The sequence below is a fragment of the Oratosquilla oratoria genome, chromosome 13 (assembly GCF_046742065.1).
Source record: "Oratosquilla oratoria isolate Oo_2021 chromosome 13, ASM4674206v1, whole genome shotgun sequence".
Taxonomy (NCBI): Eukaryota; Metazoa; Arthropoda; class Malacostraca; order Stomatopoda; family Squillidae; genus Oratosquilla; species Oratosquilla oratoria.
Window position 1 is genome coordinate 54748702 of NC_134789.1, and position 23416 is coordinate 54772117.

The 23416-nt window shown below is 41.5% G+C and overlaps 2 protein-coding genes across 6 annotated transcripts in view; one reads left to right on the top strand and one right to left on the bottom strand.

Moving 5' to 3' along the window:
- The window catches only part of LOC143032430 (3'-5' RNA helicase YTHDC2-like), a 135332-nt gene extending 127484 nt beyond the window's left edge, over positions 1 to 7848 (top strand). For all 5 annotated transcript variants that reach the window (XM_076197204.1, XM_076197202.1, XM_076197203.1 and 2 more), the window contains one exon: positions 431 to 7848. In XM_076197204.1, coding sequence (XP_076053319.1) covers positions 431 to 865 — 435 coding nt within the window. In that variant the 3' untranslated portion in view covers positions 866 to 7848. The remainder of the gene's footprint in view (positions 1 to 430) is intronic.
- Positions 7849 to 18437: 10589 nt separating this feature from the next.
- LOC143032431 (uncharacterized) lies at positions 18438 to 23416 on the bottom strand (the record flags this gene model as incomplete). Its single annotated transcript, XM_076197207.1, is given in 1 exon segment — positions 18438 to 23416. A coding segment is annotated over 1 exon segment (4584 nt), but the record flags the coding sequence as incomplete, so codon positions are not given.

Below are 23416 nucleotides of genomic sequence, written 5' to 3' on the forward strand. Positions count from 1 at the left end.
CCAATGAATTAAAAGACAGGTGTTTTATCTAATGCATATCTGTTGTCTTGCCTTGTAGTGATCATGGGTTCTGTTATGGCCCAAAGGCACCAGTTGATTTGGACATATAGCAAAGAATCTAGACCATGATCAAATAGTCCCCTCCTACTTCCCATTGTTTATCATGTTGATATCAGTCATTGTTTTGTAATCTTATATTCATAGTATTCATTGTCCTCCACAACCAGTTCTTCTATTAATAATGTCTTTTCATCATCATCTGTGAAATAATCCCTTGTAATTCATTGTGCAAGATCATTTACTTGTTTAGCATCTACAGATGAACTTGTGGAAACAGATATTTCTTTATATATGAGTATTTTGTTATATGATGTGAAGTGAGTTGTGCATATTTTTGAAAAAAGATTTCTGTTTCATGTACGCTACAAAGGAAGTAGAAGCAGTGGTCGGGGAGCAGCTGGTGCGACTCTGGGACAAGGGAAGCACAACTTCCAGTGGGGGAAGTAGTTTTAAGGGACCCAATCCATATATGATGGGCACTGGAAACAATAGTGGAGGAGGGGCCCCCATGATGCATGACAACTCTGGTCCTCCACCCCCACCAGGACCCCCAAGACACCCACTCCACCCACCACACATGGGCCCCTTACATGGTGGCCCACCATTTCATCGTTCCTTTAGAAATTATGGTAATGGTTATGGTTATGGTGGTGGTGGAGGTGGTGGTGGTGGCAGTGGTGGTAATGGTAGTGGTGGTGGAGGAGGAGGAGGTGGTGGTGGTGGCAGCGGCGGTGGTGGCAGTGGAGGTAGCAGTGGTGGCACTGGATATGGTAGAGGAGGTTACAGAGGTGGCTACCGCAGATAGAATGTCTGTTAGAGTGCTTTAGACAAAAGTGGGCAGGTTACTATAGTATAATAAGTGTTTCACAGAAGAGTTCAATCAATGAAATAGTCCATTTACATACACAGTAAAGTTTCTGTAACCATGAATTTTATGTGAAAAATGTATAGATTTGTGCTCAGTGGCAAGGGTTGGATGTTTTAATTTGGGGGAGGAGCATAAGTGGCAACAATTACAATTTAGTGCTGCTATCCCCACCCCATCCAGAATTGAAATTGAGAAGATGATGTTAGTTTAACATACTCTCTAAACATTATTAGTAAATCATTGATAATATGGTGTATTTTACATCCAAATGAACTACAATATAAATATAATTTCTTAACCCTTAGGCTGCATAGGGAATTTCCCTCAGCTGAATAAAATAATTTACTGGCAGTCAGAATAAAGATGGGAAGGTACACAATGGCATTATAATATATATATACTTTTTTTTTTTTTTTTTGGGGGGGGGAGAACTACCAGTGGGTTGTACCCTTCTTGGGTAACCACATCACAGCTTTTATTCTGTATATAGCCCAACTTATCTGTTTGTGGGGGAGTTCCAAGAGGAATGGGATATGCCTGCACTCCCATAAGTAATTCACATAAGGTATATGAATTATGACATTATATCCCAGGTCTTTCAGTTGAGGAAGACCATCTACCAACACCCAGAATAAAATTAAGGTGCCTATGACCATGAAGGGTGTATTTCAGATAGTCATTATAAAACCAGTGGATGTTAGGCTTTGCATTTCATTCCTTGTACAGACTTGTAGAAAAAAAGTATTAATCACTTCTTATTAAATTGATTTATATTATCACTCTTGTGTTTAGGTCAGTCATGTTCTTTCTTCTTCCCATCCTTTAATTCTCCCACCCTTCCCCCTTTCCTCCTTCCCTTCCTCTTTGCATCCTTCAATTCTTCTCTCCCTCCCTTCCTCCTCTCCCTCCCTCCCTCCCTCCTCTCCCTCCCTTCCTCCTTTTGCTCCCTTCATCCTATCCTTCCCTTCCTCCTTTCCCTCCCTGCCTCCTCTCTCTCCCATCCTCCCCTCTCTCCCATCCTCCTCTCCCTCTCTTCCTCCTCTCCCTCTCTTCCTCCTCTCCCTCTCTTCCTCCTCTCCCTCCCTTCCTCTTCCTCTCCTTGCTGGGTGCAGAATAGAATTCTAGCAGTCTGGAAAAGAATACACTCATACTGAAATGAAACAAACCAGAAAAACACAGCATCTTTTGGATCTGTCCTCTTCCTAACTGGTGAAGTGGCTAATCTGTGAAAGAATTAAACCATAATTACCTACCTCCCCAAATTGACATGGATTCAAAGAAGGTCATTCCACCAGCACACAGCTCACAAACTTCACTCATTAAGTACTGGAAGGTTTCAACCAAAGTGCCATTATAAACATCAGTAATGGTAACATTTGACATTCATATATACATACTAAAGACCATTTCCATTTATAAGGGGGTGGCAGTATACTACACAAGCATTTTCAACATCTTGCTACATGCCTTACAATGTCTTTATGCAAATACATATACACTCAGATCACAAAAATTATCAGACCAACCTTCACTCTTATTCTCCATTTGACTTCTCCAAACATGAACCCTTATGAGAAATCCTTCATAAGGTAAGCAAGAACTGTGCTAGCATGGCTACATTCAGGATATCACCCAGAATTGAAATAATACATACATATATCAATGGCTATTTTCCCCTTAATAGGGAGATAGTCAAAAGCATAAATCCACTCCTACCCATTTCATCCCCACCCGCTCCACTCCCATTCACCACCCTCTTTTCTTGGCACGTCCTGGATCATCCCTGCATCTCGCCCACTGCCCTGGGTCAGAAGCAATGCAGTAAGACACAGCAAGGCCACTTCATTTAATTGGTGACCCCCCTCTCCATCCCCTCGTGCAGGAAAAGAGAAAAAGAGAAGACTGGTAGAAATATCTTTGGGCTGCATCAAAATATCATTCATACATACTCCCTCAACCCCCATCCCCCACCCATTCCCTTTCATGCATCACAGCATCATCTACACACAACCATTCTCCACTCACCCCTATCTTCTGTCTTCTCCCGTCCTTCCTCAACAGACATTCCTCTCTTTCCCAATGTCCCTTTTACCCCATCCATCCATCTCATCCATCCATCTCATCCTATGTTCACTCCTTCCACCTCTTACTAATCTTTCTACACTCATTCTTTCCATGTGTCCAAACCATCCCAATATTCTTTCATCAACCCTATCTCCCAACTCTCTTTCCACCCCCATTCTCCTCCTCACCTCCTTGGTTCTTTTTCTATCCAGCCCAGTAACCTACCATACTTCTCAGACATTTCATTTCAAACACATTTAAACTCTTCCTCTCTTGTTCCATGTTTCTGCACCTTCATACAATCTCCTCGTAGCATCCATCCCCAAATGTATATTTCTCATTACACTTTTTAATTGAAATAGTACAGACAAGAAGTCAGAGACTTACAAGACTTAGAAGTAGTCACAGACTTACAATGCTGTATTTGTAATTACCACACAGAAGACAAAACACCTCATCCTATACTACCCCACTCACCCTACCCAAACAACAACACACATAGATTCATACTATACACACATTGTGACCCACAATCTACTAACTGACCTACACCTAATCCCATTTACAAAAAATAATCCCCAATATAAGTATAATATTGTCTTCAAGAACACTAGTGAATTGTCAGCAATGAAAAACAAATACAGGTTGAGAATCCTTTATTCAAAATCTGAAAACCTCCAAACTGGAAGATTTTAGTGATAACACCACAAGTGGAAAATTCCAGAGTTTTTCAAGGGCAGTCAGAAATAGGGATTGTGTTTGGGTAGGAAGTGGTGAGAATGAGTGGTTTGAGGTGAAGGTGAGTTGTATCACTATTGTGTAATGTCACCAGATTTGTTCAACATGTTCATGGGTGGGGTAATATGTGAGGATGATGGATGGGACTTTTGAGCTGGTAAGTGAGCCAGTTATTGTTTACAGATGCTGTTGCATTTTTGCCTGGGTCTGAGGGTCTGTAACAGGTAGTAATGCTGTTTGGGAGGAGAAAGCTGAAAGTAAATGTGAGCAAAAATAATGTGATGAGATGTACAAAAGGAGAGTGGAAGCCAGTTGGAGATCAGTATTAAAGGAGAGAGGCTGAAGGAAGTGAATAGCTTAGTGTTTAGGGTCACATGTAGCAAGAAATGGAGTAGGGGTGGCATAAGTTTTAGAGTAAGGGAAGCAAGTTAATGTCTTGGGTACACGGGGAATGTCAGTCAAGCAGAAAAAGGAAAGGGTAAGAGAAGTGTAAGTTGATAGTGGTTGTGAGTAGATGATAAATTGACACCGCCCAAAGATATTTCCTCTTGTCTGCTATGTAAACTCCTAAATGGATGAGGAGGGAAGGTCATCATATAATGAAACATTGAAAGCAAACCAGCTTTGGCTGTCAGGCCCTGCTGTGGAGGTGGTGGGCTTTCCTGCATTGCTTTTGACCTGGACATTGGACAGAGCACAGTGATGACCTTACATCCACAAATAGCTAAAATAAAAGGGACGACAGAAGTGTGTGGGATGGGTATGTGAGAGACCATGAACAAGATCCTAAAAAAAGGTAGTCAAATATATGGTTAATACCTTCAATATGATGACACCAATGTAGGCGTCATGGGGAGCAAGTGGGTACGTGAGGATGCCAGTGTCGGTGTCTTGATTATATTTATTTTGTAGTTATAGCTGAGTGACCCATATTCTGTGAATTGGCCTGATCATATTTTTTGTGGCTATTAATATTCAGAGTGAAAGAACTAATAATACAGCTGTAACTTTATATTCTATACATACATATACATATACCAAGGCTTTTTCCCCCTTACAAGGGAGTTAGCCAAAAAGGGAAAGGCATAAAATCATTACCACCCATTCCATCCCTGAATACACTCCACACCCCTCCACCCTCCCTCTTATCTGAGCACCTCCTGGGTCAAAAGCAGATATTTTAATATGAGTATTATGATGCATCATCATGCATCAGGCAGCTTATGCTGCCCACAAGAATTTGACTCATATTGAAGAGGTTAAGACTAAAATTGAAACTAAAGCAATCAAGAAACAAGTGATTGACCAAATGGTTCAAATATATGATTTGAGAAGTGAATTGAGTGAGATGACACTAGTAAAAGAATCATAAAATAGAACTTAGGGGTCAAAGGGTGGTTATAGCAAGTTAATTGAAGAGAAAATAAAGTTGAAAAGGAATTGAAGGACAGCATGAAGACAATGAAAAGGCTGGAAAGATTAAGAATACATACATACATACATATACCAAGGCTTTTTCCCCCTTCCAAGGGAGGTAGCCAAAAAGGGAAAGGCACAAAAACACTCCCACCCATTTCATCCCTAAATACACTCCACACCCCTCCCACCCTTCCTCTCATCTGAGCACCTCCTGGATGACGGGTCATCCCTGCACCCTGCCCACCGCCCTGGGTCAGAAGCAGTGTCGCAAGACACAGTACATCCACAGCGAGGCCTCTTCATTTAATCGGCGACCCCCCCTCTCCGTCCCCCTTTGCATATAAGGCGAGGGCGGGGAGAAATCCCTTCGGGCTGCGTCAAAATTTACTCACACATACTACCCCACCCCCCACTTCCCCGCCCATTCCTCCTCATGCAGTCACAACATCATCCATATACAACCATTCTCCACTCACCTCTGTCTTCCTTCCTCTCCCTTCCTTCCTCAACAGACATTCCCCTCTTCCCCAAAGCCCCCTTCACCCCATCCATCCACTAGAGAAATAAAACAAGAACAAAAAGGGGTGGTTAAAGTTAGAGGAAGAGGAGCAAGTAATTATGGAAAAATCATCTACATCTGTCCATATACCAAGGCTTCCTCCCCCTTACAAGGGAGGTAGTCAAGTTAAAGGCATGCACCCACTCCCACTCTTGTTTACCTCTTATCTTAGCTCCTCATAGATGAAGGGTCATCCCTGTCTCCTGCCCACTACTATAAGGAATATTATGGAACAACAAAAAGAAGAATGGGAAGATGTGGAGAAAGAGGTGATAAGGGTATTTAAGAATAAAGAAAATTTGATAAGTGGTAGACAAATGAAAATGTATTGCAGGGGGTAGGATGGCAAGAACAATTACCAGTAAGTAAACAAGAAACAAAAGAGGTTGAAAGCAAAGGAACTAGTACAAATTATGATGGTCAGTGAAAAAAGCATACATGAAGAAATAGAAGTATTCATGTTAGGCAGGCATGTACAAGGAGGCACAAGACAAATGAAAGTAAATTCAAATCACAAAGTATGGTGATTGAATTTATAATACTTGTATATTAAGAAATGAATACAAATTCAAGAATGTCTGGGTGATAAGGGATGCAAAAGAGGAAACAAAAAAATTGGTAGAAGCCAAGAAAGAAAATAAGGAATGAACTGGAGAGGACGGTTTTTTATTGCAGTGATATATCTGGAAATGATGAAGTGATACAAAGAAGAAAGGGAGGAAAAGAATTGAAAGGATGAGAAATAGCCTATAAAAATAAAGATTGATTGATATTAGCAAAATTAGAAATAAATTACTGAAGGAGAAAGGACCAGATATAATGTAGTTTGTTGAAACCAAAGTCAGTGGAAATATTGATATTCAGGTGAGTGATGGATGGACGGGAAAACTGTGAGGTGGTGTCATGATGAGAGTGGAAAGAAGCATCAAGGTGGAAGAAGTGGAAATGGGAGAAGGAATTATCAAGATAATATAAGAACTACAACTGATGAGGTGGAGAAACAGTGCAGTGGTATCAATCTCTTCAAAAGCAAGGACATGGAGTGAAACAGTATAGAGTCCCAAGTATTTCATGTACAGTGCTCATCCTCTTCATTTAATTTTCCTTCAGGTGTTCCCCCAAGTCCCTATTCTCCATGCTTGACCTCACTCTTCCTTCCTATTTCTTTCCCCCATACTTCTTATTAATATGTATGTAGATTTTTTTTTTTTTTTTTTTTTTTTTTTTTTTGGGGGGGGGGGATTAAGAATATATAGTAAGGAGTAGGCCTATAGCCCATTTCATCAGGCTAACTCCACAGGATTTGGGAGAGGTCAGAAGGTGGGAGAAATGGAGAAATATAATACTGGATTATTATTCTTGTGCAATACATGTGTAAACAGTGTACACTATACATTCTAACATATAGTTGTACACCGTACATTCATCCAAATGTATATATTTTATGCATTTTGTTCATCAACAGCCCTTGACAGGTTTTCAGACTTTCAAAAATATTCCAGTAACAAGTCTTTAGTTTTGATCTCAAGTGAAATTAATTGATATTGCATGGAGTGAAATCACTTTAATTGTATGATTTAATTATAGGGTGAATGTTGTGGTTGACATAGATCTGCAAAACAGATCGTGTGCAGTACAATTTATGGTTGTACTGAGATGGAAGTGTTAAGGTGTTCCAAATGTTATTTTTTCAGTGGGCTGTAGTAAGTTGTGTTGGTCCTCTCAGTTTTACATTTCATGCCAGCATTAGAGATTTTAGTGACATTTTGTTATCTTTTCCTTTTGTATCCCTTTAGAATCAGGCAAATGCTATACAAGATATAGAAGTATTGTTATATCTAGTATTTTCTATTTATTTGTTAAAGCTTTTTGTGGGAATTTTGAGATATTATAATGATTTTATTAATTGTTAAGAGTTTCCCTACAGTTATTTATTTACCTTTTTTCCAATGGGGTCAGAATTGGTCAGGATAAAATGGAGGCAGTTTGAATCATGGATTTAGTTAATTATCACTGACTGCAGGGTAAGCTCTCTGTGTGTATATGAACATTGCATCTCTGTACAACCAAATTATATGTTACAAGTGAATATGTACATCATTTTTTTTTGTACTTATGCCAAATGCACTTCAGAAATTGGTTTGCTATATTTCCTTTTCCTTTTGTATGTATAATATCACATTCACTGAATTGAAATATTGTCTACATAGTTATTGCAGTTAGTATTTTGTGGACTTGGTGGCATTAGAGTCATGTAGGATTCTATTATATTTAGAGACAAATCTCTACTCTTGGAGGAATGCCAAGTCTTTTTTTTACTTGTACTACCATTTATTTCTGTTTTTCCTCTTAAATCACACATACCAAAGTAAGGATTATCTGCATGTGGTAGTCGTGGAAGCTACCCATTTTAAAAACCCATCGATCCCTTTGCCTTCATCAGGAGGTACAACCCTGCAGTGCTGACTTTCATTCTTGGGATTAGGCCCAAGATCTCTCTCCATCAACTTCAGCTTTATTGTTTACACTGACATCTGCTTCCCTCCCTACTTTCAGCTGATGACTTTGAAATAGTCCCACACTGACACAACACAGACGTGAGGTGAAGGGATGAGAGAGATATTAAATGGGTTTTTAATATGTATTCCCCCTCCCTTTGTGTATGGGGTTGTGTATGGATGATGCTGTGATGCATGAGGGGGAGTGTGTGGGAGATGGGGAGTGAGGAAGTATGTACGAGAAACATTTGACGCAGCCCAAAGGGATTTCTCCCTGTCTTCTCCTTTTATGCATGAGGGGACGGAGAGGGGGATTGCTGAATTTATGAAGTGGCCTTGCTGTGGATGTACTGTGTCTTGCAACACTGCTTCTGACCCAGGGCAGTGGACAGGATGCAGGAATGACCCATCATCCAGGAGGTGCCAAGATAAGAGGGAGGGTGGAGGGGAGTGGAGTATAGGAAATGGAATGGGTGGGAGTGGTTTCTATGCCTTTTTCTTTTTGGCTACCCCCCATGTAAGGGGGGAAAAGCTTTGGTGTATGTTTGTATGTATGTATTCCCCCTCCCTTACAAGGAAGGTGACTGAATCAAAACACACATCCATATCATGATTCAGTTAAACCAAATCATGATGTGGATGTGTGCTTTGACTTGGTCACCTCTCTTATAAAGGGGAAAGGGCATTTAGTATAAATATATAAAATGCACCACGTAAGGAAGCAGTGAGTGAGAGAGGGTAGGCATTGTCAGGCTTCAAATTTAAGCACTTTACCTGTTGTTATTAGAACAAATACCCATTGATTTTGTAGGGAAGGAGTTGTTGGGACGTGGAGTTACTTTTAGATCATCAAGTTGTGGTTCCAGGCAGTGTAAAGAGGACTAGAAGGAAAAATCAGTGACAATTTTTTTTTTTTCCCTCTTTCAAAATCAATGTGCACAGTGGTGATTTTTGCATAGTATACTTCTGAGAGAAACTATTTCGTTCCATGGGTTATTCTTTAAAGATGATGATATGGTTTAACGTCACAAACTCCCCCCTACCGGAAGGCTAGGACGGTCCCCCTCACAGAGGGCTTTGTAGCGTGGAATTTAATGAACCATGCCCTTGGTTCAACTTCGCCAGTGGCAGGATTCAAACAGCCATCCCCTCGACCTTCGCCGCAAGTAACAACGCCCTAACCCAGTTTTTCCAAAGTTATGTGAAAAAAGCTGAAAGAAATGTTTTATACTTTCTTAACAAAGTAGGTGGTGAGATAATCTACAGCAGTATCAATCCAACTTAACTCTTTACTTAGCTTAGAAGGACTTGTTTCACCCACTGGGTTCACAGTCAGTGCAGATGTCATTCTCAGAGACTAATGATTACAAGGTATGTGAAGAGGGATGGGAGGAAAAACAGGGAGGCATTTCTCAGCTCTTCTAAAACCAAAAGAAAAGTACAGAAGCAAAAGAACTCAATTATATTTGCATTGGAGTGCATAGCTCTTTATCAGTTTATAAACTGAAGATTCAAGAAATCTCATTATTGGTAAAATCCAGGAAGATACTGAAACTGGTTAAAATTGACAAGATTATATTAAGATTTGAAGATTCTAAGAAGGTAAGTATATGTTAACTTGAAATTCCAGTAAAAAGCAAGGTAATAAAATTTCTTGTAACCAAGATCTGTGATTAGGTGAGCAAGCTTGAACATGCAAAATCAAACCCCCTTTGCTCAAAAATCAGCAAATGTTCAGTTTAATTAAAAGGAAAAAAATTACAGAGAAGAGCGACCAATTTCTCAGTAAAGGAAAATTATTCCACTTGTTAAATGAGGAAAAGATCAGTGAATTGATAGAGGTTCAAAAGGTTGATTAAAAGGAAAAAAATTAGAGAAGAGTGACAAATTTCTCAGTGAAGGAAAATTAATCCACTCATTAAATAAGGAAAAGATCAGTGAATTGATAGAGGTTCAAAAAGTTAATTTTTTTAACTAACAGAAGGAAGCAGTTAAGTCATTAATTGTTGCCTCAAGTTTCTGTGTACCAAGAGCATTTTCCCCCATATAAGGAAGGTAGCCAAATCAAAGGCATGATCTACTCCAATCTATTCCTCTCCCCCTGCACCCTTTTCCTCCCTCTCATCTTAGCTCCTCATGGATAATGGGTCATCCCTGTATCCCACCCACTGCCCCAGGTCGGAAGCAATTGGCAAAACTCGAAGTTTCACCAATTAGAAAATCTGTAGCTCCAAAGCAACTGGCAATTATCATTAGGCCTTCCCACAAATTTGTCTGTGAGGAAGTTTTGGGTTGATTTCTGTGTTGTATTACTGTCGCCGAATTAATGAAGCAGCCTTGCTATGGATGTGCTGTGTCTTGCAACACTGCTTCTAACCCAGGGCAGTGGACAGGATGCAGGGATGACCCATCATCCAGGAGGTGCTAAAATAAGAGGGAAGGTGGAGGGGAGTGGAATATGTGGGGAATGGAATGGGTGAGAGTGATTTCTATGCCTTTTTCTATTTGGCTACCCCCCATGGAAAGGGAAAAAAAGCCTTTGGTATATGTATGTATGTATTTCTATATCACTGAAAGTGGCAGGGGAAAGGGAACAGTCACCAGTTGTCAGTGTGAAAAAGTATAAGAAATACAGTTGAAGTTGATATAGATCTTGGACCTAATCCAGGGACTGAATGTCAGCCCCTCAGGGTACCACCTGGTATAGGTGAGGGGGTTGATAAGTTTTGAAAATGGGCATTTTTCCTGTCCATTGGTCCCAGAAGCAGTTAACTTCAGAGAGATCATGGAGCAGTAGGAAAGGGAAGTACAAAATAAATTGGAAGAGGATGTGAAGTTTATTAAAAAAATATGTATATATATATTGGTATATATATATATATTCTACCTATATAACAAGAGCTTTTTCCCCTTATAAGGGAGGTAGCCAAGTCAAAGGTACATACCTTCTCCTATCCACCACCCTTTCCCCACTCTTATCTTAGCTCCTCATGGATGATGGGTCATCCCTGTATCCTGCCCTCTGCCTTAAGTCAGAAGCAATGAAGCAAGACACAATACATCCACAGCAAAGCTGCTTCACTTAATCAGTGACCCCCCCCCCCACCTCTCTGTCCCCACACACAGAAAAAGAGAAGACTGGGATAAATCCCTTTGGGCTACATCAAAACATTCACACACAAACACCCCCTACCCTCCCATACCCCGCCCCTCCCTTCCTTGCATAACAGTATCATCTATACACAGTCACTCTCCACTCATCCCTATCTACTCTGCCTTCTCCCTTTCTTACTCAACAGACATTCCCCTCTTTCTCCCTTCACCCCATCCATCCATCCATCTCATTCTCAGCTGTTCCCTCAAGTTCACTCCCCCCCCCACTGCTTTCCATACCTCTTACTAATCTTTCATCACTCATTCTTTCATTGTGTCCAAACCATCCCAATAACCTTTTGTCAGCCCTATCTGCCAATTTTTTTTATTCACTCCTACTCTCACTACTCACTATCCAACCTAGTAACCCCTACCATACTTCTTAGACACACACATACATACTTATAGTGGACAAGTCCAAATATATTATTATTACTGGTTGAAAAAAGGATCATGTAATTTCCTGGGAGAAATGTCAAGAATATAAGTTGCATAATACTAGAAAAAAAATTATAATGATCAAATTCAGTACAAAAGGGAGGACACATATCCATGAGAAATTAAGTTCAAGCCACAGTAGACTAGATAATTGGTCTTGGAAGATAGCAGGCAATGACAAGTATAAAGCTTTCTGTGTTTATCTCACCACCCTGTCACATATTCCAGTGTTCTTCCCTTTATAGGGGGCAGCAAGTCAAAGCATACACCCATCCAAAATTCATTCATCACCCTGCACCTACCACTGAATGACCTACCAGCTCTGGCGCTTAGCCTTCAAGCCAAAAATTTCACAAGTCAATCAATCACCCGCACCTCATGGATGAAAAGTCATCCCTGTGCCTTGCCACACTGTTTGGGTCAAGGCATTACAGCAACATGCAGTGCCTCCACAGCAAAGGACAACAGCCAGAAGTGGTTTACCTCCACTAATTCCCACCTCCACTCAAAAAAAAAAAATTAAAAAACAGACAAGATGAAAATCCCTTTAGGATGTATCATATCTTTATCCATTTATGAGTACAACCATCCCATTCACTCCTGTCTTTTGTATTTACCTAGTTGTATTATACGGGAAGGGAGCTATGCTCGTGGTGACCCGTCTTTGTATCTCTCAGCATCAAGTTTTTTCTTAAAATCTTGAATAGTGTTTGCACACACTGTTTCTTTGTCTAATTTGTTCCAAGTATCTATCACTCTGTGTGGGAAGCTTTTTTTTTTTTTTTTTTTTCTTCAGATCTCTTCTGTAGTCTCTCCTCTCTGCTTGAGAGACATTCCTCTTACATCCAGTTCCACCTTTACCATATCCATCCACCTCCTTGGTTTTCTTTTAAAGTTCACTCTAGCCATTTCCACTTCCCCCCCCCCCCGCACAACCCATAACCACCTAAGCGCTCTTTGATCTACCCAATCCAATAACTCTTTTTCCCCATGTTTGCTACCTCACCACTTCCTTTCTCAATCTGCCCATCTTCACAAAACTTATCATACTTCTCAAGCACATTAAAGCTCTTCCTGCCCACCTCAAATTCCAAATCTGTGCTTCATATAGTGCTGGCACAATGACCCCTTCAACCTTCTCTTTACTATCCCCATACACTTATTTCTCTTAATGCTTTTCATTCCTCCAAACACTTGCCTCTATAATTCACCTCCACCTCTACTCAACTATTCACTGCCACTTAATTAAAAATCTCCATTTCCTGGAGTATTTCACTCTTCAAACACACACATCCAGTTTACCACTATCATCATTCCGTTTTACACATCACCTTGCTTTTGTCTACATTTACTAAATAATCTCTTCTCATACACCCTTTCAAACTCCCTCACTACAGTTTGTCTTTAGACTCGGCTACAAACAGTGCTATCTGCAAATAACAACTGTCTCACCTCCCACTTCCCTCCACTCTTACTCTCCAACCACCCCCATCCTTATATTTGGTGAACAACCATGGTGACATTAAACAACCCTGCATTCACCCCATACCACTCACTCTATAACTAATCCTCACACAAGCTCTATGATCTATCTCTATACCAAAAGGCTTCTTCCCCCATACAGGGTGATAAAAAAAAAAAAAAAAAAAAAATAGGCCCCAAGTTTCAATAGGCCTCATTTCTTAATTTTCTGCAAGAATTGAATGGAACTTTGGTGATAACTAATTTATTGTTTTTAAAGCATCATACCAAAACATGAGAGTCTTTGGACTTTTCTTCTTTATTTTAGAGTATGTGCTCAAGATGACCTCCATTTAGCTCTGTGCATTTCTAGAGGCACATCACAAAGTTGTCCATGATGTCCTCACAAACCAACCAAGGAATGGCTCTGATCTCCTCTCTGATGGCTTCCTTAAGTTCTGTGATGGTCCTGGGTCTCCCTGCATACACTCTGTCTTTAAGGTACCACCAGAGAAAGAAATCTGGGGGAGCTAAGGTCTGGACTGTGAGGTTCCCACTCAAAATAAGTCTTGAGATTGATCACACGGCCACCACAGTTCTCTTTCAGCCAATCTCATGACAGGTTTGAGGTGTGAGAGCTTGCTCCATCTTGCTGGAACCAGAACTTCCCCATAAGCAAAGTGTACAGGGTCTGCAGCTTACTCTTGAATGTTTTGAGGACCTCAACATACTGCTCCTTGGTGACTGTCACTGTCACATCAGATTCTTCAATAAAGAATTGTCCGATGATGCCTCTGGTTGAGATTGCAGTCCATACTGTGCACTTAGGGGAGTGTAGGGGCTTGGTGGCTACCTTGTTGGGTCTGGAGGTCCCCCAGAAGGTCTTCAAGTTTACCTTTCCCTCAAGATGGAAGTGAGCTTCATCTGAGGTCCGAAGGAAGTTGAGGAAAGTTGGGAGTCTCCTGGATCTTCTCCAGTATCTTGACTGCCATAGCCTTTCTCTGCTCCTTGTCTAAGACTGTAAAGGTCTGCTTCATCTGTGTATATGGGTAGTCTTTTACATCAATTACTAGCACTCTCCTAAGTCTCACAGGATATAATGAGGGACTGACTTCACTTGCACTCAGAGGTTTCAGACTGCTGAACTGACTCTCACGCTACCGACCAGCTCAGCTGTACATACTTTCCGGGGCATCCTGAGTGACTTGGACAGTTGTCACTGGCTGCATTGAGGTTCTCCACTGTCCCATAGTTCTCTAAGTGGTTCAACCAGTCCTGAATTCTGTTTTTGGAGGGGGCTTTTTCACATTTGAACTGATGCACGAAAGTGTCCTGCACTTTCTTGAACAAGCTTGTCTTGTAGTAATGTTTGATGCAGTATATTCTTTGCTGGAGCTCCTATTGAGATCTAGTTGTGTTCACAGGCATTACTTCTGTCATGTCTCGCAAAATAAGGGTGATTAGTGAATGAATGCAGGATGCATTACAAAAAGTGTGTATGGGGCCCATATTTATTGGGGTCACCCTGTATAAGGGAGAACATAAGAATGGAGACCAAAAGGCCTACACTAGGCAGTTCCATTTCCTGTGTCACCTTTCATCTGTATCCATAAAGTTAAAAAAAATTCTTAAAACAACCAATTGTTTCAGCACTCACCACATTATTACTAAGTCTATTAAATCTGTTAACCACTCTACTGGTAAACCAGTTTTTGCCTATTTCTTAAACCTAATTTTTTTTCCAATTTAAATCTATTACTATGAGTCCTGTCCTGTTGCCTTAATATGATTACCTTACTTAGATTACCCTTGTTAAAGCCCTTGACCCATTTTAATACCTCTATTGGATAACCCTGCACTCTTCATCTTCCCAGAGAGTTGAAGTCAAGGCACCTAAGCCCATTTTCATAAATTTCTAAGCCCTTGTGTCATTTAGGTCATTCTCGTCTGTTCTGATTCTAATGAATTAATATCTATTCTCTGAATATTCATTTCCTTTTTCGCCTACCTTCCCTGTGGTGGGGGAAAAGAATACTGCCAACAAGTTATTCCACTTAGATTGTAAGAGGCGAGAAGAAAGGGACGGGGATTGGGACTAGGTATCCTTCTCCTTGTATCCCCACAGGGGACATTCCTAAAAGAAAAAGCAAAGGCATAAGAGGGTCTGGGAGTTTTCCGACCAGCACCCTAAGGTTTGGGTCTTTTAATGTGCGTGGATGTGGTACAGATGAAAGTAAAAGGGAAGAGATAGGTAGTATGTTTGTGAGAAGAAAGATGGATGTGTTGGCTTTGAGTGAAACTAAGCTGAAAGGGAAGGGCGAGTGTAAGTGGGAGGTTATCAGGAGTGAAGAGAGGGCGAGGGAGGGAAGGGGTGGCTATACTAGTGAGTGAAGAGATAGGTAAACATGTAGTGGAGTGGAAGGAGGTTTCCTCAAGGATAATGTGGATGAAGGTGAAACTGGGAAAGGAGATGTGGGTGTTTGTAAGTGCATATGGGCCTGGCAGTGAGAAGAGCGTAGAAGAAAGGGAGGCTTTTTGGATAGATTTAAATAAGTGCATAGAGGATTTAGGGAGAAATGTCAATGTATAGTACTGGGAGACCTTAATGCTAGGGTAGGAAATGGTCCAATTGATGGAGTGGTTGGGAAATGTGGACTTCCAGGAAAGAATCGTAGTGGAGAGTTGATGGTGGAAATGTGTCTAGAGAGTTGATGATAGCAAATACAGTGTTTCGGAAGAAAGTCAAGCATAAGTACACATGGGAGTGAGTGGTGGATGGAAGGGTGGTAGATAGAGCGTTTATGGACTATGTAGTGGTAAATAGGATTATGATAGGAAGAGTTAAGGATGTACATGTGCTAAGGGGAGAGGGTGGAGGAATATCAGATCCTTTTTTGGTGGAAGGTAAGTTGAGAGTGGAGGATAGATGGAGGAGGTGCTTAGAGTGAACTCTTTAAATGAAAAGGAAAAGGAGGAGTACAAGAAGAAGCTGAAGGAGGAGTGGGAGGGAGTGAAGGATAGAGTAGAGCTAGGTGTGGAGGAGGAATGGGGATGGTTCAAGGAGGGAATCACAAAGTGTGCAAAGATGGTGTGTGGAACAAGAAGGACAGGAGGAAATAGAAGGAAGGGTAGTGAATGGTGGGATGAGGAAACAAAGAAGGTTGTAGAAGAGAAGTGAGCTTTCACAGATTGGTTACAAAATAGGACAAGGGAGTCATATGAGAGGTACAAAGAAAAGAAAAGAGAAGTAAAGCAAAAGGTAAAGGAGGCAAAGAGGAGAGCAATGTGAAATGGGGTAAGAGTATGACAGAAAATTTTGAAAGTAATAAAAAGATGTTTTGGAAAGAAATTAAGAGAGGAAGAGGAGGCGAATCAAGTAGAGAAGAAAAGGTAAAAGGTGCATATGGAGAGATGATAATAGAAGAGAAGGCAGTTAGGGGAAGATGGGCAGAATATTTTAGGGAGTTGCTAAATGTGAAGGAGGATAGGGAGGGAAAGATAGTTGCAGTGGGAATTGCTAAGAAAATGACCGTGATGAGTGAGGAAAATGGAGGAGAAATAAGGAAGGATGAAGTGAAGGCAGTTGTTAAGATGATGAAAGCAGGTAAGGCACCTGGTCTGGATGGATGCCATGCAGAATGTCTAAAGAAAGGAGGTACAGTGATGGTGGACTGTCTGGTGAGGTTATTCAATGTTTACTGGAGAGAGGGTAGAGTGCCGGAGGACTGGAGGAGTGCCTGTATAGTTCCACTTTACAAGGGAAAGGGGGACAAGTGTGAATGTAGTAGTTTCAGAGGGATTAGCTCGTTAAGTGTAGTTGGGAAGGCTTATGGGAGGATCTTGATTGAGAGGATTAGGAGAGGAACAGTGTGGATTTAGGACGGGTAGAGGTTGTGTAGATCAGGTTTTTGTGGTAAGACATATATGTGAGAAAGCTATGGGAAAGGGGAAGGATGTTTTTTGGGCCTTTATGGACATGGAAAAGGCTTACGATAGGGTAGACAGAAAGGCACTGTGGGAGGTTTTGCGGATATACGGGATAGGAGGAAAGCTTCTAGGAGCTGTCAAGAGTTTTTATGATAGTAGAGCTTGTGTCAGGATTAGAAATGGAGAGAGTGAGTGGTTCGAGGTAAAGGTGGGACTTCGTCGAGGATGCGTTATGTTGCCTTGGCTGTTCAACTTATACATGGATGGGGTAGTGCAAGAGGTAAATGCAAGGGTAGTGGGTCAGGGATTGGAGATGGTTAAAGAAAATGGAGAAAAGTGGGAGGTAAGCCAGCTGTTGTTTGCTGACGACATTGCGCTTGTGGCAGGATCGGAGGAGGGATTGAGGAAGTTGGTGACAGAGTTTGGGAGAGTGTGTGATAGAAGAAAGCTGAAGATAAATGTGGGTAAAAGTAAGGTGATGAGATGTACAAGGGGTGAAAGTGGCAGTAGTCTGGAAGTGAGCATCATGGGAGAGCGACTGGAGGAAGTGGATAGTTTTAGATACTTGGGTGAGAATGTGGCAGGAAAAGGTGGAGGTAGAATGTAGATTGAGAGAAGTGAGTAAATGCCTTGGTGGATTAAAAAGTGTAATGAGGAATAGACATTTGGGAATGGATGCTAAGAGGAGACTATATGAAGGAGTGATTGTGCCAACAGCACTGTATGGGGCAGAAACATGGAACATAAGAGAGGAAGAGAGAAGGAGTTTGAATGTGTTTGAGATGAGGTGTCTGAGAAGTATGATGGGGGTTACTAGGCTGGATAGAGTGAGAAATGAGGAGGTGAGGAGAAGAACGGGGGTGGAAAGGGGGTTGGGAGATAGGGTTGATGAAAGAGTATTAGGATGGTTTGGACACATTGAAAGAATGAGTGAAGAAAGACTGGTGAAAGAGGTATGGAAGGCAGATGTGGAGGGAGTGAACATGAGGGGACATCCTAGGATGAGGTGGATGGATGGGGTGAAGGGGGCTTTGGGGAAGAGGGGAATGTCTGTTGAGGAAGGACGGGAGAGGACAGAAGACAGGGGTGAGTGGAGAATGGTTGTATATGGATGATGTTGTGATGCATGAGGTGGAATGGGTGAGGGGTAGTATGTGTGAGCAAAATTTGACGCAGCCCGAGGGGATTTCTCCCCGTCTTCTCCTTTTATGCATGGGGGGACGGAGGGGGGGGGGGTCGCCGATTTAATGAAGCAGCCTTGCTGTGGATGTGCTGTGTCTTGCGACACTGCTTCTGACCCAGGGCAGTGGACAGGGTGCAGGGATGACCTGTCATCCAGGAGGTGCTAAGATGAGAGGGAGGGTGGAGGGGTGTGGAGTGTATTCAGGGATGGAATGGGTGGGAATGATTTTATGCCTTTTCCTTTTTGGCTACCTCCCTTGTAAGGGGGAAAAAGCCTTGGTATATGTATGTAGAAAATATCTATAACTGGCAAAATATGATACTTTTTCTTATTATGGAAAATTGCCATCTCTTTATACTTGGGTAAAAAAAGGTAAACTGCAATAAAGAATCATACAATTTATTAAGGTAACATGTAATAACAATATAAACAATGGAGATCTGTTTGTACACAAACTCCATCAGTCATTTATCAGCTGCTGGCTTACAACTATGATTTTTCAATGAAATTTTGAATTTGAATCTATGATGACATACACTACACCCATACTTTGGGATTTCACTATGTTTATCCTGGTGTGCAGTCATTTGACTCTTTTTGACAAAACGTTTCCCACAATGACATTTGTATTCTTTCTGCTGTGCATGGATTTTCATATGTGTGGCTAATGAATCCTTCCTTGTAAAAGTGGTCTTACACTGTTTACACTGAAAAGTTTCCTTGGGATTATGAGTAGCTGCATGTCGTTGTAAGGTCCATGTGGATGAGAACTCTTTGCCACATTCCTGACAGTGTTGGAGAGTATGACTCTGTTTGTGCCTTGCTAGGTCTTCTTGACAACTAAAAACTTTGTCACATTGTTGACATACAATCTTATCTTTGCTATGTCGACGTTTAATGTGTCTTTGCAACCCATAACGCTTTTTGAAGGTCTCATTGCATACAGAGCACTTAAAGATTTGAGGAGCCTTATTAGAGTGAATGTCATGGAGATGAGAGCGGAGACCACTTGCTGTTAGACAGGAGTGACTACAGTATTTGCATTTATAAGTCTTTTCAGCTTTATGAACACCCACATGGCTCTTCAAAAGCCTTAGGGTACTGAAAGCTTTGTTGCATTTGGAACATAAATAGCTTTTCTTAGTGGCATGGACTTCAACTAAGTGTCTATGAAAGGAATTAACCATAATAAAGATTTTGTTACATTTGGGACATTGATGAGTATTTGATTGGTTGTGCTTCCTTTCATGAAGATCTTTGTTCCTTTTCTTAGTAAACACTTTACTGCAGTGTTGGCACTTATGAGTTACTTGAGTTTCATTTATATGTTTCCTTTGGTGAATAACATAGTCCTTCTTCATTCTGAACTGTGCTTTACAAACACTACAAATGAATTCTGGAGTCTGGACGACAGGAGGAATATTGAGAACTGATTCATTTTCACTTCTCAGACTTTGACAGTCTTCTTCTACATCACCAGCAAAATCAGCACCCATCACTTTGTTCAATTTGTTTACTAACATTGACTGGAAACTGTTGATGTAGAGGTTCACATCACCTTTAGGAGCTAAGATAACAGTGTTTTCTGTCATCCGTCTTCCCTTTTCATGATGAAATTTCTTGTGAAGGTATGGTTGTGTACCCTGGCTTTCCCCTGAGGTACATGGCTTTTCTTCATTCAACAGACTCTTAAATCCACCAGTGGGAGAATTTTTGTGGTCTGCAGTAGAAGTGTCATCTTCATGAATTATGAATGGTTTTAGGGTATGGGAAGTTGAAGTTGTATTCTCTTCATCAAGCATAGTTTCAAGCCCTCGTGACTGCTTAGCTCCGCTTGTTTCAACCTCAACTATGGTGTCATTAACTTCTAACAATTGTAATGAATTGAAGTGCTCACCTGTCTCTTCAGGTGAAGCTACAGATAATGCTAATAGATTAGTTATATTGGAAGAAGGCAATGCACTCTGACCTGGTTCTCTATGAACCATCTGTGAGTGTGTTCTTTTATTATTTTCACTAATATGGGGTATATTTTGTACTTCACTCTGCAGTGCTGCTGAAATGACTGGTGATAATGAGTGGGTTACTGAAACTTTTGTAAGTGACTCTTGATTCTTCTCTTGCTGTAGGTTCACATGCATTGATTTAACAAGTAGCTGTGTTGTGTTTGATGTGTATGTAATGGAAGTTGTGGCCTCTGTTACACTGTATGTGGCTAAAGTCAGTGTAGTAGTGGTATCTACCAATTTACTGTCATTTTGTATATCTTGCTGCAAGACCCTTATTAGATTTGTAGATTCATTTCCTTTCATATTGTCTATATTATGAGGATCAGAATTCAGTTTTGCATGTATAACTGCTGATGTGTGACTAGGCACAGTAGCAGTTCCACCAGAGCCATTTGATGCTGTGCAAACTGCATATGAACAACTTGGGTCTTGCTTCTGCAAGCCAGTTGAACTCTTTACAGTTTGGTGAATAGGCACTATGGGTGTTGAAAGCGCTGAACACAAGATGTCTTGAGTATCTTCTTTTGTAGAAGTGAAAAGTTGATTGGACTGAGTATTGATTGATTGTGTGGTTGGTGGGATGGTTTGAGTATCTGACATAGTGAATGGCTGGGGTGTTGGCATGCAGGGCTGCATATTTACAGGATTGGATAGAGTATCATCATGTGAACTGAGCGATTCAGTGGTTGGTCTGAGTGATTGAATAACAGATGGAACTGTTTTGGTTGATGGAATGAATGACTGGGAAGCTGGCAGTAGTGGCTGGATGGTTGGATTTAAATGATCAGTTATTACTGTAATGGATGGCTCTGTGACTGAAAGCAAGTTAGGTTGAACATGTGGTGTTGTGAAAGACTGAGTAACTGGTAGATTATTTGGCTGATTGCATGACAACATATGTGAATGGGTGTTTGGAGGGATAAAGGATTGGGTGGTTGGAGTGAATGCTTGATTAGCTGGTGGAGAGACTATCTGGGTTGGTAGTGAAATAAAGGGTTGGTTGGATGACAAAGTGAATTGTTGAGTACTAGGTGAAGTAAATGGTTGAGCAGTTGGTGTGAATGGTTGTGTTACTGAAGTGACTAGTTTGTCACTCAAAGTGAATGACTGGTCATTTGGTGGAGTGAATGGCTGGGTATTTGGTGGTGTGAAAGGTTGGGTGGTTGGAGGAGTGAATGGTTGGGTATTTGGTGGTGTGAATGGTTGAGTGGTTGGAGGTGTGAATGGTTGAGTGGTTGGAGGAGTGAATGGCTGGATATTTGGTGGTGTGACTGGTTGAGTGGTTGGAGGAGTGAATGGCTGGTTATTTGGAGGTGTGAATGGTTGAGTGGTCGGAGGAGGGAATGGCTGGGTATTTGGTGGTGTGAATGGCTGGGTATTTGGTGGTGTGAACGGCTGGATATTTGGTGATGTGAATGGTTGAGTGGTTGGAGGAGTAAATGGCTGGTTATTTGAAGGTGTGAATGGTTGGGTGATTGGAGGTGTGAATGGCTGGATATTTGGTGGTGTGAATGGTTGAGTGGTTGGAGGAGTGAATGGCTGGGTATTTGGTGGTGTGAATGGTTGAGTGGTTGGAGGTGTGAATGGTTGAGTGGTTGGAGGAGTGAGTGGCTGGGTGGTTGGAGGAGTGAATGGCTGGATATTTGGTGGTGTGAATGGTTGAGTGGTTGGAGGAGTGAATGGCTGGGTATTTGGTGGTGTGAATGGTTGAGTGGTTGGAGGTGTGAATGGTTGAGTGGTTGGAGGAGTGAGTGGCTGGGTGGTTGGAGGAGTGAATGGCTGGTTATGTGATGACAATGGTTGGGTGGTTAGAGGAGTGAATGGCTGAGAGGATGGTGAAGTGAACAGCTCACCAGTTAATACTTGATGGTTTGTTGGAGGCATGCACGATTGGGTAGTGGTTAGCATAAGTGCTTTGGTGGCTGTGGTGGATGGTTGGGTTGTTTGCAGGATGAATGGTTGGGTATCTGGTGGAGTAAATGACTGGGTGGCTGGAGTAGTGAATGAATGAATGATAGGAGTGAATGATTGTGTAGCAGGAATAACTACTTGTGTAGGAGGCATGCATGATTGAGTAATGGGTGGAACAAGAGTCTGGGTGGTTGATGTTACAACGGATGAACTACCCGAAAACTGTAGGGGTTGGCTGTCTTCTGTATTGAACAAATTTGCCAGTTGTGGACTACATGATTTATAAATAGGTAGAGCATGCAGTTGAGTATCTTGGGTTGTGGTTGAGGCAGTGGGCTGCAAGGAGGATGACTGGAAGGACTGTGTACTTTGTGGTGTAATAGATGAGTCGTGAGAAATGAATGACTGGCTGACTAGGGGGAAGGACTGAGTGGAGGATGAGGGAGGGTAAAAATTTTGGCCAGGTGGATGATGTGTGGGGTGATTGGATAAACTGGATGCCTGTGAAGTTGGAGGAGGTGGCAACTGATTTGTTGAAATGAATGAAGATGGACTCACTAATGGAGTGGTGATTGTTTGTGTGACAAGTGATGTTGATAGGTTTGTGTTTGCCAAACTGCAGGGCTGAAACCCAGATAGGCCAAGTGAACTAGAAATACTTTCAGATGGATTGGACAATGATAGCAAACTATGTGGTGTGACACTGGATGAGGTGTGAAAGCCCTTTGTATGTTGAGAGACTGACTGGGATGTATCCAGTGAAGATAGTGGGATGGCAGTTAAAATCTGTGGTGAGACAGATGCACCAAGAGGATCACTGGAGGTAGTTCGTGGAGCTAAAGTAGGTGCACTAGGCATCACTGATGGTGAACCACAAGGTGAGTTACCTGATGTGCTCGGAGTCAAAGCAGTAGGTATACATAATGAGCTGGTCAAAACATTTGTCTGTGTACTGGAAACAGAAATGTCACTGAGAGAGTTGTCCATCATTTCTGCCTGTGAAGCTTCATATTCTGATACTGAAGGGCTACACGAAGACTGGGATAGTATACTACCAACATTTGACTTACTCTGGAAACTTAGAATCCTGCTTCTCCTTGTCTCGTAATTCTTTCCTAGTTTTTCAAG